Below are 15,261 nucleotides of genomic sequence, written 5' to 3'. Positions count from 1 at the left end.
TTTGACCAAAGGTATGCAAATTGCACTCCCCTATTTGAATGCATTAGGCAGCATTTAGAGAGATGGCATGTTCTTCCCATCTTTTGTTTGGGGCATGTGGCTCCGTCAAAAATAAATATCTTCTTGGGTTCAATTCAATTTATATTTATATAGCTTCTTTCACAACAGAGTTACATCAAGGTGTGTTGTGATACATTCCTGCATCATTAAGAGAGAATAATACAAAAACAGGGAAAATGAATGACAGAGAAATGAAAGGAAAAAAGCCAGATGACAGCCTAAAACTCCCAAGTAGGGAGAATAAACACCCACCCTGGGCACCATCCACACATGTGAGAAAACAGAGAGCATGGTGGGTCAGAATACACACTGATGGACAAGCATAGTAGATAAACATGGCATGTACAGGAGCAGCAGCAGCAGGAGCCATAATACCGGTGTGTCACATGTTAAGTTGCGGGTAAGCTAAACTGAACTAATAGGTCTTGAGGTGAGATTTAAAAACAGAGACTGATATTTCAGAACATAGGCTGGCAAACCATTCCACAATATAGGGGCCCAGTAGCACAATGCTTTACCGCCAACTTTATTGTCAAGGACACCTATGTTCTGTGATCTGAGAGGATGATATGGCCTGTAAACTTGAAGTAGTTCTATAAGGTAGGCAGGTGCTAGATCTTTATGTGCCTTATATGTATGTAGGAGAAGCCAGTTCTGAACCTGACAGGTAGCCAGTGCAGGGAACTTAGAGCAGGGGTTATGTGTTCAAACTTCCTGCATTTGGTGACTATTTCAGCCGCTGCATTTTGAATATGCTGCAAGGTATTTAATGTGCAGTACAGTATGTGCTTCCAGATAATATAGCATTACAGTAGTATCAATTTCTCAGTGTCTTGAATAATAAGGAATTGTTGTAGTTTAGCGATATTGCATAGCTATAGGAAGCACACCTTTGATACTACATCCAAATGCGATTTGAATGAAAGGCTTGTATCTAAGATGACACTTAGGTTATGGGCTGAGCTGCTGAGGGAGAAGTTCAGCTGCTTGGAGTGGACTGTAGAGATTATAGCATTCTAATCCACAGACTTGCCTCCAAACAACAGAACCTTGGTTTTCTAAGTATTTAACGATAGTAAGTTTACAGTTATCCAGGTCTTGGGTGTCGTCGGCGTACTGTAGGAGTGATAATTAACATTATGTTTTCTCTTTATATTACCTAATGGCAGCATGTAGAGAGAAAACAATACGGACCAAGCAATGATCCTTGAAGCACTCCATATTTGACTGGTGACATAGATGATGACGTACAGTTCAACACTTGAACATATTGATTTGGATTAGTCAAAAAGGATTTAAACCACTTCAACACATTCCACACAACCCAACATCAAATTTAAGCTTTCATAGTAGAGTAAAGTGGTCAATTGTGTCAAAGGCTGCATTAAGGTCCAAAAGCTTTAGCACATTCACATTGTCAGCATCAGTTGCTATTGTTATGTCATTTACGACTTCAGTCAGTCACTGCAGTTTCAGTGGTGTGTCCCAGGTGGAAGCCTGACTGAATTTTATCCAGTATATTGTGTGTCACCAGGTATGACTGAAGCTGAGCAAACTAAGAGGCTAGTCCCTAATCCACCCTGCACATGAGAAGCTGGCTTTGGCAGCCTTTCAAATGTAGATTTCTGCAGGGAGGATACGGACTTTGAATTTTATAGAATGTTTAAGAAAGAATTTCTGTTATTAGATTTGGCTGTGTGGTTTTCAGCTTACAGTAAGTGCTTGGCATTTTGCCAACTGTAACATTCTAGCACAAGAGTGTTTGATTTTGGCAAAATTTCACATACACCTGTTTCGGGGTTAAGCGGCTTTTAAGAAATGTTTGAGAAAGAAGTTACATTGCACGATGTATACCTTCAACCACCACATGTTGGGTTTCACATCCTTACCCTTCGCATCACTGTGTGGTGTACATTTGACAGCCTTTCTCGTATGGATTTTTTAGCGGTAAGAGACTTGATATTTAAAAATATGGAACTTTGAGGATTAGATTTGAACCTTCAGCCGATGTATTACTGCTGAGTGACCCACTACTTTGTGTCCAGCTGTGCATATCTATCACCCATTTAGTTTATATTGTCTACAGTAGTGTGTGTGCATGGGGAAACATGGTAGCCCAATCAAAAGGTACATTTATTATTGCTTTCATATTAAATGACCTCTCTTCACACAGCTGGACTATTACCATCCACCAATAATCCGTGTGCTCAGTCACAGTTTCATGGAATCCTGACACTCCCAAGCCACTGCACTACAACCTAACCCTAAGCCTAACCCTCCTCACCTTCAAAAATAATGAGCTTGACCATGGCTAATTACACAGGTGGATACAATAGCACAGATGTTGATTAAATTATTTATTTCCTAATTGTTTTATAAGGAAGCTTCATAGCCACGTTTGAACTTTAAATCAACATGTTTTGGAGACAGCCTTTTATTCCCTACAGCTACAGCATGCCTAGAGATTATCATACATTGCACAACGATAAGGGATTTCACATTTGAAAACGGTAAGAAAGCACTGTGGACTTTCCTGGGGCAGGGCAGAGGAGTTTGAATTTGTAAGTTTATACACTTTCTTTTAATTTAAAGAAAAGATTAATAAAGACTTTTTTATCCTCCACTCTAAACTGCAGTCTGCACTCCATTTTGTGTGGCAAAACACAAGAATCTAATTTCATTATACAAGGTGCACATAATAAAAACTTTTAAAGCTGCGCCTTCTGTGATTTGATTTCAGTCAGAATTCATGGGAATGAAGAAAGTGCTGCTCTGCTATACACTATGAAGGACAAAATTACACAGAAGCCGTGAACCTGGTTCTGAGACGCCAGACTAAAATTACTCAGTGCAGGGATCATGTCTCCACCTTGTGGTAAAAAGGGGGCTACATCTGTTTAAAAATGCCATTACGCCAATGACACCCAGTGCGGTTGCTTTAATCCATAGCAGCTTGGGCGCACGGATCAGTGTCTGGAGGTAACCGAGAGCTGTTGGTTTCAGTGGGTGTATTTATGTTTCTCATCCTCAAAAGGTTCTTTGTGTTTACACTCATGTCTCTGAAAATATATAACCGCCCAGTGGTAGCACTGGTCAGGCTGCCAGTCCGTTTGTAACACACGGACCACAGAGCAGCCCTGAAGACCGTTTATTTAATATTCACTTGTTTTCTTCACCATACTAAAGAGAGTTTGTTATAAAGTAATAAAACTGACCTTAAAACATGAAGCCCTGGGAGGTTCAGTGCTTGTGTGCCCAATCTACAGTCCTTTCACTTATTATGTATTTAAGCAGTTTAAACTGGTTTCGTTTAGAAGTCTGAGAAAATGATAAATATGAATGCAAAACAGAAGCCATATGGTCCTCATTTGCCATGAAACACAGTATTTTACTGACTGAACTCCTCAACAATAAGTATCAGAAGGAGGATGACAGAGTCACAGCAGGAGAGGCGGAGACATGGACACCCTCAAGGCACATTAAAGGTCACAGAGAATGGAAATGGAGGGTGGATTCCTGGTGGATTGCAGAGCACACATGAAGATCATCAGCTCCAGGACCCAAAGCACTGACTGGAGGAAATGGCTCAATGTGACACAGCCAAATGCGTCTCTCAAGGTTGCACGTGTTCAAAGTCAGTCTGAACTTTGACAGGATTTTCGGAGTGACTCAGTGTCATGGGACCAGAGCAGGGGGCACCCAGCAGCGGCCCTCACCCCCCCGATGGAACGGGAAGGTGACTGCCTGCCGGCAATCAAAGGAGAGGCACAGTCGTGTGACTAAAGAGGAATCCGGCAGGTTGTGATCGGAACAAAAGAAAATCCCACAACCTTCAGACAAGTTCAAGCTGAGTATCACTGCTGTGAGTGCAAACTATCTATATCATATATGTGTCGTGATGCCAGGAATGGTGCTCTGACAAGCCCCCAGGCCCCTGGGGCCCCTCACTGTCCCTGGGGAGTCCAGCAGCTGCCACAGGCATGCTGGCAGAGCATGGTCCATGCCCCCTCCTCACACCTGGCCTTTGGTCTGCTGCTGGATCCACTCAGAGAACTTGATGACTTGTGTATAGACTCCCGGCCGGTTCTGTCTGGCGCAGCCTTCGCCCCAGCTCACAATTCCCGCCAGAAACCAGCGTCGGGTCTTTTCCATGCAGACCAGAGGCCCGCCTGAGTCCCCCTGTAGAGACACAGCAAGTCAGGCGGAACATCCGGGCGAAAAATAAAAAATGGGTGAAGTTTAGGAGAACCTGCAGAAAAAGCCTGAGACACTCACCTGGCAAGCATCCACGCCACCCTGAAGGTTCCCAGCACAAAGCATTCTGGGAGTGACCGCATCATCATAGAGCTTGTTGCAGGTGTTGTGGCTGATGATCTTTACTGGAGCCTCCTGCAGCAAAGTAGCCAGTTCACCTGAAAAAGGCAGAGTGGGGGGTGATGGATGCCTGAAGATACCTGGGGATTCAACAGCAACAGCCATGTGTGACCAAGAACACTGTATGTGAAAGTGCAGGCTGTACGTGTTCCGGCCGGTAGAAGAGTCACCATCCTCTGTGAGCACCCCCCATCCTGTGACGAAGCAGCTAGTTCCAGAGCCGAAAGCGTGTGTGGAGGCTGGCACACACACTGGCTGAACCATCTCACTGAAGACAACGGGGGTGGCCAGCTCCAGCAGTGCGATGTCGTAATCTGACGTGAACTGGTCATACAGTGCGTGGAGGACTATGCGGCGGATGGGCCTCATGGTCGTGGCAGAGCTCACCATGTTTATGCCACGCATGCCCATGATGGCCCTCCAGGCACGCGCATCTGAGTACCTGCCAAGACAAGCTACGACTGAGGCAGCCAGCTCAGACGAGGCGAGCATCTCAGACCACAGGGAGGGTGAAGGTGTTTGGTTAGCAGTAGTGTACGCTGTGGGCATGTCTGATGTGCATTTTTGTTCTGGGCCATTAAGTGATTCATAAACCAGCAGCTAGATAGGGTAGCGCAGGTCCAGAGTGTAAAAGTCCAGTCCAGATTTTGTTTCAACCAACCAGCTGAGTACTCTGTGACTGACTTTTTATACTCCACTGGTTTATACACACCAGTCTGAATTTTTACTCTCTGGACCTGAATTACCCACCTCTGTCAGAAGCAGCCCTTGAAAAATGAGCGCATGTGACGCTTTGAGGACCGGAGTGATGTGTCTATATTTCTTGGTCCTGGGAAGCATCCTCACAGCAGCATCAGCAGAATAAGTGGCATTTCTCTGATTTTCTCTATAAAGTTGCCTATGAATGGTAGGGTTGCTGTGCTAAAATTCTGTGCCAAAATGGTGCTGGTTCCTATATGATCAGTATGTACTGGACCGTACTGCAACACAGATTTCAGTGGCCACATATTTTCCCTCTGGTTCTCAGGCCCCAGAAGCATCATTTCACCTCACATGCCATCGATAGTTAACATGACACTTGTTTTGATGTCAGCAGATGCCTAGTCGGCTAGTAGCTACTTTAACCCGACGAAAATGCCTAAAACAAAATAGTCTATAGCTTGGCTGTATTTCACTGCAAACGAATCCAATACAAATATATTTCTATGTACATGTAAGTTTTGTGTGTGTGTGTCTGTATACATATATTGCTGACGACGAGAACATCAAGTTTACAGCAGTGACTCCTAGGGTCATAGGATTCAGTGTGGAGGTTGTTCCCTGGGACACATAAAGTTTTGCATATGAAAAAGTACTACCAAATTTATAGAAAATTGCTTAACATAAATGCTTAATGGCTATATTCGCCAAAAAAGTGTTGCTAATGACTGGAAAATGGTAAAGTTGCCTTTTAAGTCTAAAGTTTGTAAACAGTGCTCAAACATAATCGTGCTTTTTTGCATTAAATCATCTCCATGAGTCAGAATTACTTGCTTTGCTCTGTAAATACACAGGAAGGCATATTTCGCCTGGCAGACCTTATGAAATATTATACAATATTATTTACACATTATTTTGATATGAAAAATATTTTAAATGGGTATAAAAAGTTTTATATTTTTATAATGTTAAAATTATTTTCAGACAATGTAAACAGTTCATTTAATCTGGAATCTGTTCTTAGTGCTTAGGGAAGATTCAAGAAAAAGTTGCAGTTAAAGTTATTTGTGAATTGATTTTAAATATACAGTCTATGGACAAATTATTGGTACAATAATCCACCAACCTTTACAGTTGGCACAATGCAGTCAGGCAGGTAACATTCTCCTGGCATTAACCAAACCCAGACTCATCCATCAGACGACCAGACAGAGAAGCATGAATCGTCGCTCCACAGAACACTATCATTTCCACTACTCCTGAGTCCAGTGACGGCATGCTTTACACCATGCCATCTGACGCTTGGCAATGAGAGGCTTTCTTGCAGCTACTCGGCCATGCCAACACTTCCTAACCCATTCTAGCAGCAGAGGAGTTTCTTGTGCTAGGATTAATGCCAGTTTGGAACTCAGCAGTTATTGAGTTAAGATCATTGGAGACTTTTACTCATTAAGCACCTCTGCACTCGCTCTGTTACTTTATGTGGTCAGTCACTTCATGGCTGAGTTTGCTGTTCCTAAATGATTCCACTTTGCAATAATACCACTTACAGCTTTTATTTGTGGCATATCTAGCAAGGAAGAAATTTCATGAACTAACTTCCTGCAAAGGTGGCATCCATCCTTTCACAAATGTTTGGAAACCTGACTTTGGTCAACTTTTTTGTTTTAAATGTGCTTTGTTTATAAAGCTGACTTAACTGGACTTGACTGACCGCATGGCTAGGTGCTTGATTTGATACATGTGTGACAATGGGCCTGAAAGAAACACCTGACTTTAATGATTAAGAGATGTGTCCCAATACTTTTGTCCATATAGTGTCTGTGTCTAATACAGTGGTTCTCAAAGTCGGTCCTCGGGCCACACTGCCCTGCTTGTTTTCCAGCTATCCCTGCCCCACAGCGGTCTTTCAGCTTCTGATTCACTGAAAACACCTGATCCAGGTAATCAGCTGTGTGTAGGGCAGGAATAGCTGGAAAACCAGCAGGGCAGTGGGGCCTGAGGACCGACTTTGAGAACCACTGGTCTATCCATACATCCATTTTCCAAACCACTTATCCTACTGGGTCGCGTGGGGTCCAGAGCCTATCCTGGAAGCAATGGGCATGAGGCAGGGAACAACCCAGGACAGGGGGCCAGCCCATCGCAGGGCACACTCACACACCATTCACTCACACATGCACACATACGGGCAATGTAGCAAGTCCAATCAGCCTCAGCATGTTTTTGGACTGTGGGGGGAAACCGGAGTACCCGGAGGAAACCCCACGATGACATGGGGAGAACATGCAAACTCCACACACATGTAACCCAGGCGGAGACTCGAACCTGGGACCCAGAGGTGTGAGGCAACAGTGCTAACCACTGCACCACCATGCTGCCCCTGCCACTGGTCTAATATGTGCTAAAGACCAAAAGTATGTAATAGCGTTTCATGATAGGCCCAGGTACACAATGGTAAAGGCGATATTTAGTGTTAAATTTTTGTAGTTGGGTTAGGTTTTATTTATGTGAATATATTAAGTGTTTTATATTTTTATTTATATATTTAAAAAGTTAATATAGGTCTATTGTACACTTTTAAGTTCAAATTTGCCTTAGAAATAAAAAATGCATTCTTTAATGTCGTCAACCTTAATGCTTTTTTTCTTCTTAAAAGTGCCAGTTCAAGCACCGTTTTGGTATTGGCATCATTTTCAAAGTATCAGAAAAAAAAAAAAATAATACCCTAATGCAGGGGTGTCAATCTCCAGTCCTGGGGGGCCAGAGCTCTGTGTAGCTTAGCTCTTTCCCTGTTCCACCACAAATGATTCAGCTCAAGAGTTGTGTAGTAATTAGCACAAGGAGTTGAATCAGTTATGTTGAGGGGAAACCCAAAAATGTGCAGGGGTCCGGCCCCCCAGGACTGGAGTTTGACACCCCTGCCCTAATGAATGGGGAGGGTAAAGACTGAGGACTGTGACTGTTTAGTACAGAAACATCCAGGGGGATCTTTTTAGGGGAGGCCGAGTTATTTCTTCATGGTGGTGGGAATAGTTCATGTTGCTGCTACGTCTGAATACCTGCTCACCCCTGCAATATGTTTGATCCAATAGGTGAAAAAATACATGTTTAACTAAAACACCAATAAAATATGTAAAAAAAATATGCAAGTTAATTAGATTTGCCAACAGAGAGGAGTGTGTTGGGGTTTGTTAAAGCGTGGTTGTTGTTGATGTTCCTGTGTGTGACATTTGAGAAGAAGGAATGTGATAGCCCTGCTGACAGAGTGCTTCTGTTGAGTATGGAGACGGTAATAATTTTAGTCCTTACTTGATGGTTTCAGAATCCTGGAAGCAGTGAGCTGCAGAGAGCAGCCAGCGGCTCGATACCAGTGATGCTCCGCACACATGCCCATAGCGCTCCATCTGCAGGCTCACCTGCCAGGGCCATGCTCCCATCTGGGCACTGGCGCCACCAACTATCTTAGTTTTCTTCTTTGGCCTTGTTCCACAACCTGTAGCAATAGCAAAGATTGTCTGGATACCAGGAACTGACCGTAAGAGGGTAGAGTTATTGCCTTCAGTGTGGCTGTGTTAAAACGATACACCAGTAATAGCACAGTAAGTTGGAGCTTCGTTAGCATGTTACCACAACGCATTTCGTCTGAGCCGTCCGGACAGTCCTTGATGCCATCACACTCAGGGTTGGTCTTACTCACACACTTGCCATTACCACATGTGTAGGAAGTCGGGGAACAGCCTTTGTTGACTGACAGACAGACAGAGAGAAATCATTCATCATTAGAGTGGAGTGACCATTAGCATCCAGCTGGTAACAACGATGAATGATAAATAAGGGAGCTACAGACGATGAGAGAAGTCAGGGGGACGGCAGGCCACCGAGGGAGATCAGGGGGATGGAAAACAAATTCATAGAAAAATACTGAAAAAGGAGACTCACAGTTTTTGGTACAATTAACTTCATCACTGCGGTCTTTGCAGTCAACAATACCGTCACACACTGAAGACTTGGCCAGGCACACCTTGTTAGAACACATGTGGTGACATTTCCCTGCTGAAGAACAAAATATGCAATGAGCAGCAACTGCCAAAGACTAAGGCACAGATAACTTAGATACCAGATAATAAAAACATAAAGCACACTTAAATAAGCAGAGCACAGATACTGAGAGTAACAGTCACAGTCACAAAGCAGGCATAACAAAAACCACACTGTAAAAATGCATGCCTGCTGAGCCACATAGAAACATCCTTACCAAAGCTATCCTCGCAGCTGTGAAAAAGTAAAATGGTGAGTTTAGCAGCATATCAAAGCACAGCTCTGCACAAGCATTACCAACAGTTTTCACACATAACGTACCACAGCCAGCTTCCTCACTGCTGTCTCCACAGCTGCTCTGCATGCTGCACTGACTGCTGTGTGGCTTGCACTGACCATTCCCACAATGCACTTCCCCAGGCCTGCAAGCTGCCAGACACGGGACAAGCAGGACTTGGGTCAGAAGAGGCAGTGGGTGAATCTGAGCAGATGTGACAGCATGACTTACTTCAACATCAGCTATACATGCAGGTCTGCACTCACAGCATTTACTTTCATCGCGGCCGTCGGGACAATCCTTAACCCCGTCGCACACCTTGCGCAGGGGGACACACTGTCCACCTCCACAGCGGAACTGGCGAGGGCAAGCTACAGTGAGAGCGAGGGGACAAAGGGCAGCGTACATCTTTACACAGTCATCCCCAAAAGGAACCGTCATAATGGTTATATGTCTAAGTACCTGATGCAGGAATCTTAACCTGAGATATCTGAGTGTTTAAATGGTAAGAAACGTCAGCGATGTAATGTGGTGTGATAAAATGATGTTTCACAGCTCTCCTGATTCAGGGGTTAGGGTTTGACTCACAGCTCTCCTGACTGAAGGCCCGGTACAGAATGTAGAAGCCTCTGTATGTCTGCGACTCATCAGAGTGGAAGTGCAGCATCACAGGGGAGGAATAGATCCTTTTTCGGCTGCCATCAGTGATGGGGTTACACAGCCTGGCAGGAAATACAGTTGTGTCAGCGAGGACCCCTAGGGGGTGTGTTTCAGCTATACAGCCATGTCAAAGTTAAAAGTAGAAAATGATAAAAAATGATTTGATTTAATGATTTCTTGCTGAAATGAATAAATTTGAACAGCAATTACATTCCTTAGTGCCATGTCCAATTCCAGTGCTGAGCTCTGATTGGGGAAAGGCTACACCAAACTCACTTTATGCCGTTAATGTCCAACCAGTCTTTCTCACAGCCATCAGAAGAGGGTGAATCCTGAATATCCAGCATCACAATAGTCACAGACAGCAAGTAACCAGGCAACGGAGTCTGAGGGGAAAGAGGAGGGTAGCTGCCAAAGGATTGGAGTGGATAAGCGCATCAGAGAATAGACTGGGATTCCCGAGAGGAAGGATCCAATAGGCATGTCAGAGACGAGACCGGAATCCCCAGGAGGAAGGATCCAATAGGCGCGTTAGAGACGAGACCGGGATCTCCATCAGGAGGGATCCAATAGGTACACCAGAGATGAGACCGGGATCCCCATCAGGAAGGATCCAATTGGTACATCAGAGACGACACCGGGACCCCCGATGGGAAGGATCCAATAAGTACGTCAGAGAAGGGACCGGGACATCTGAAGGGAGGGATCTGAAGGATGCGTCAAAAATGGGACCGGGACACCCCATAGGAGGGATCCAATAGGCGAGTCAGAGATGGGACCGGGACACCCGATGGGAGGGATCTAATGGGCTTGTCAGATATGGGACCGGGACACCCGATGGGAGGGATCTAATAGGCGCGCCAGAGATGGGACCGGGACACCCGATGGGAGGGATCTAATGGGCTTGTCAGATATGGGACCGGGACACCCGATGGGAGGGATCTAATGGGCTTGTCAAATATGGGACCGGGACACCCGATGGGAGGGATCTAATGGGCTTGTCAGATATGGGACCGGAACACCGAATGGGAGGGATCTAATAGGCGCGCCAGAGATGGGACCGGGACACCCGATGGAAGTGATCCAATAAGTGCATGAGAGACGGGAGAGTGACACCTGATGGGAGGGATCTAATGGGAGTGTCAGATATGGGAAAGGGAGACCCAACAGACCATTCAGACTCCAGTGCTCACCCGTAAGGTCCAGCTGCAGTCCATGTTGGGAGCGTAGTGGCTGGGGTAGTAGGGGGACACCAGTGTCCCGTTCCATGCAGTCAGGGAGCCACCACAGCCTGCCGGAAAGCAGAGACACCCTGGTGCCAGCTGGTCTTACCCTCTGTCAGTTTAGGCCCCATTAACACACCAGTGCAGTACAACTGGCCTCCCTTTAATACTGGAGCCTGAGTGTTGAAAGCACACAATATCTGTAAATGCTCAAAGCCCTACTCATAAAAGGAGCTTCTCCTGCAACATGCAACAGCTTTGGCTAAATATCCATGCAGTTGGGTGAAAATGAAGGCGTAACACTAAGCTATGGAAGCCAGATTTGAGCAACACTCCCATGAAGAAAAACTAGAGCATCTGTACTGTGTGATGTTTTTCTGCATCAGGAGACACTCATCTTCCGGAACTGGGCCAACAAAACACTGACCTATCTTTGGCACAGCCTGGAAGTAGGCTTTAAAAATGGCTCCATCCTTTTGTCTGTTGAATGAGAAGGTCACTAGCATGACATTTCCTGAGGACGTGAGTTTCATGATAGGAGAGGATCCAGTAACCGGGAGGCCACACCATCTAGAAGAGAAGGGCTTGTCAAGCACTCCAATTTGTGGTGCAGTCATTTACTTATTGGACGACCCAAAAGCGGCGTCACCAGGGTGATGCGCAGGATGCTACCTGGCAATGATCTTGTTCTGCAGAGGCAAAAGGAAGTCATATGCGGAGAGCTTGTGAGCGGAACAGCTTCCGGGCGTGGCCCCGTGCAGCGTGAGGATGACGAGGCGCACCACGTGACCTGAGGGCACACGCAGCCGCCACTGGTAATACGGCTTCTTGGGGCTCACCAGGCTCAGCGTGCGGTTGTATCCATATTTGGCATAAAGATCAAAGGACATCACTGTGAACATAAAACTGCTCATTACTGCTGGTAAATTCAACAGGTTCATTGCAGAATGAGAATGGGGGGGGGGGGGAGCACCTCCTCACCTTGGAATCCCACCTGCCACTTGATGTTCTGCAGAGAAGCAGGATTTTTAATCTTTTCTGCTTTATCCTCTAGGTCAGAGTCCAGGCCTACAACAAAACTAACATCAAAGGGCAGAACAGAAGCTGGAAATAGGGTACAGAAGAGTGCAGTCGGGGAGCAAGAAACAGATCTGGGAGAAGGTCACTGGGTCCGGGTCATATGGTCACAGAGTCTAGGAAAAAGTCACAAGGACTGGGGAGCCCAGGAGCTCACCCAGCAGATGCAGTGTGTCCTCATCCAGCCCCAGAGAATACAGCTCCCCGTTGTTGCTAAGTAGTGGGTTCTGGTCATTGGCACCTGCCCGCTGCAGACGCCCTAATGCGGCGCTGAGGATCCCCGGAGCGACAGCAGCTGGAGCACTGAACTTGGCCCAGTAAAAGAAACGCAGGCCATCCACCCCTTCGCTACCAGTTGGTGGAAGGGACACAAACTGGCTGATCCGCACAGACATAAACATCACAATGTCTCTGTCAGAGCATTGGCCTGTCCTCCACTTACCTGAAGGCTGTAATCTCTGAGTGCATGTAATAGGAGCCCCAGGGAGAGGTGCTGTACAGCCCTGAGAGCTGCTCCCATCCCGGCATCATCCCGGTGTTCCCGAGGACAGGGAACAGAAGAGGATGTGAGTTGCATTCGGGATTATAAACAGCAGAACTGAGCTGGGGCCTGTACTACGAAGCGGGGTTACTGGCTTATCGGGGTAACTTGTCGGATTTAAGGAAGTCTGGGCAAAATGTAAGTGAACGAATATGAAGTCCATTTAAACTGTGGTGCCTTAAATCCGACAAGTTAGCCTGATAAGCCAGTAACCCCACTTCGTAGTATAGGCCATGGATCTTAAGTGGGTCAGAAATGCAGGATTGTAAATCAGGAAATGCTAGCTAGAGGCCAGAGGATGCACTACTAATGGTGGGTGTATGTATTGAAATCACAGCCTTTTCAGCATGTTCACAAATCAGTAAATAGGTAAACAATGATCTCACTGCCCGATGTAATAACTCTCGTTTGCATAGAGTAACAAAAGTTTAATTGTTTCACCCTCTCCAACAAAGTACTGAAGCACTGGGAGGCTGCTGAGACAGAAGACAATGGTGTTCCTGAGCTTAATGCAGATACAGCCCCTACAACTAAATTCATTTATTTAGCAAATACTTCTGTTTAAAGCAACGTATAAATGAGACAAAGAGCACATTCCAAGCGCACAGCTGTCGAGAAGTCAACTGGGCATAAGTGCAGCTAGGCTGAGCTTCCAATGTATGCTCAGTTACAACATTTAAAGTGACATTATCTTACTAGTTCCACTGCTAACCTTTCCTAGTTCACTACTACTGTCCGTCATTCATCCAGCTGTATAACCGCTGTTGTTATTCATAAGGCCAGCTAACCCTAACCCTTAGCAAATCTCCTTGCTAACATAATCCTCGCTAATCCCAGTTTTGGCTGTGCTACTGACCAAAGAGCCACTAACCTGGTGTCTGTAAACTGGACTGGCAGCCAGCGGCTGTGCTTAAACCCACCTGCCACCATCCCTGGCAAACAGGCTGCTGATTGCATGACAGATATGAAGACAATGTTTGTATTGAGGCTGATCTTCCTCGCGTTCCCTGCTGCCGTGCGATTGCATGACAACGGCGGCTCTTGTCCACCGGCCTGAAAAGCTTGGGCCCCCTGGGAGGTCCAGTCTGCACTACGGTGCAGAATGGGGACCGGGGGAGCCCAGGCTCTGGTTTCGACAGGCTTTGCATGTAAATGGACCCAGCGGGGCGGCCGGGCGACTCGGACACTCACATAACGTCCCAGTGCCAGAGCCTGCTGCCGGAACTGCGGTGAAGATGCATCCATCAAGTGAGGCGAGAAGCTGAGGTTGGCCATCTCCCAGCTCCCGCCCAGGTAGAGCACAGTAGGGGTGCGCGCTGCATAGCAGAGATAATGTGATCACAGCAGGACACAGACATGTATATCTGTATGTATATATATGCCAGGGACACACAGGAATGCTCTCTGCCTTATTCCCAATAAGTACGCAGTTGGTGTACTTACACACAAAGAAGTAGACGGTCAGTGTGACAGCAGCTGTGAGGGGGAGGAGGGGTATTGCCCCCACACTCCACCTCCGCCAAGCAGAGCTGGGGGGGGGACAGCCTCCTTTGTGGCTGCTGTGATTTGCCTGGGTGCACACGGGGGGGCTTGAAGATGAAGGGGGCTCTGTCACAGCAATCTAACACACAGGTAAAAATACCTACGATGCCATTTCAGAAAACGTATAGCAGCCGAAGTCGGAAGCAAAGATGCCTAAATCACACTAATCCCTACCACACAATTAACATGCGTACCTGAAAACTGCCGGCAACACTAGCCACATTCAAAGGAAAAGAAACGTTTGCACATCTCGGTTCAGGTAAATTGTGTTCTCCCACGACATTTTAAGACGGCTGGCATCATCCCTGGTTCTTTAGGAACAGAATAGCAAGCAGAATAGCAATCTTCCCAGTGAACGTACCTTAAGAAAACTATTAATTTCATTTCTGACTATTATGGGCGACAGGATACTACCATTTATTGCTTGTTCGATCATCAAATAAACGCAAGTAAAACGACGGAGGACAAGTAAAACATACATCGGCGACCCCATATTTCAGACAATATGCTTCTTTGTTTGCAGCCCATTCCTCCTACCTGTGCAGGTAGACGGGCGGGGAGGCAGCGCCCGCAGCCCGACACACAGTAAACCTCGCAAGTCCGATCTCCGGGAGCCTTTCTCATGGCTCTGCGGCTGTGGCAAGACGGCACCCCGGCGCTGAAATTTCTCAAAGTCACTAGCGTCTTCTAGGAAAACGGGAAGGGCTTCAGGTGTGCGGCTCTGCGCTGGAGGACGCAGGTGTCATATGGGGACCGGCATGCACCGC

At 46.3% G+C, this 15,261-nt stretch overlaps 1 protein-coding gene across 2 annotated transcripts; it reads right to left on the bottom strand.

Annotated features, from left to right (window-relative positions):
• Positions 1 to 762: 762 nt before the first annotated feature.
• On the bottom strand, positions 763 to 15,244 carry LOC125740776 (suppressor of tumorigenicity 14 protein homolog). 2 transcript variants are annotated; one of them, XM_049012429.1, is made up of 19 exons: positions 15,032 to 15,244; positions 14,396 to 14,573; positions 14,144 to 14,268; positions 12,854 to 12,921; positions 12,569 to 12,759; positions 12,316 to 12,402; positions 12,007 to 12,226; positions 11,762 to 11,904; positions 11,305 to 11,402; positions 10,388 to 10,497; positions 10,040 to 10,173; positions 9,718 to 9,822; positions 9,496 to 9,603; positions 9,076 to 9,189; positions 8,764 to 8,883; positions 8,446 to 8,629; positions 4,605 to 4,876; positions 4,336 to 4,472; positions 763 to 4,239 (listed from the first exon to the last, which is right to left on the bottom strand). In XM_049012429.1, exons 1-19 carry the CDS (start codon positions 15,116 to 15,118, stop codon positions 4,072 to 4,074), a joined length of 2,649 nt encoding a protein of 882 aa, XP_048868386.1. In that variant the 5' UTR covers positions 15,119 to 15,244; the 3' UTR covers positions 763 to 4,071. The 2 variants fall into 2 exon arrangements, with proteins under 2 accessions (XP_048868386.1, XP_048868387.1); XM_049012430.1 differs by lacking the exon at positions 15,032 to 15,244 and having other exon boundaries at positions 4,336 to 4,876; positions 12,569 to 12,754; positions 14,396 to 14,503.
• Positions 15,245 to 15,261: the final 17 nt, after the last annotated feature.

This window comes from Brienomyrus brachyistius, chromosome 4 (genome assembly GCF_023856365.1).
Source record: "Brienomyrus brachyistius isolate T26 chromosome 4, BBRACH_0.4, whole genome shotgun sequence".
NCBI classification, from domain to species: Eukaryota; Metazoa; Chordata; class Actinopteri; order Osteoglossiformes; family Mormyridae; genus Brienomyrus; species Brienomyrus brachyistius.
This window is presented reverse-complemented; position numbering and strand designations above follow the sequence as displayed.

What these genes read in the sequence shown, in the direction of transcription:
- LOC125740776 (XM_049012429.1), bottom strand. Translation starts at nt 15,118, where the DNA reads ATGAGAAAGGCTCCCGGAGATCGGACTTGCGAGGTTTACTGTGTGTCG. An exon ending in CCGCCCGTCTACCTGCACAG is followed by an intron (nt 14,574 to 15,031) that starts GTAGGAGGAATG and finishes CCTGTGTGTTAG; the next exon opens with ATTGCTGTGACAGAGCCCCC. An exon ending in AGTTAATTGTACCAAAAACT is followed by an intron (nt 8,884 to 9,075) that starts GTGAGTCTCCTT and finishes TCTGTCTGTCAG; the next exon opens with TCAACAAAGGCTGTTCCCCG.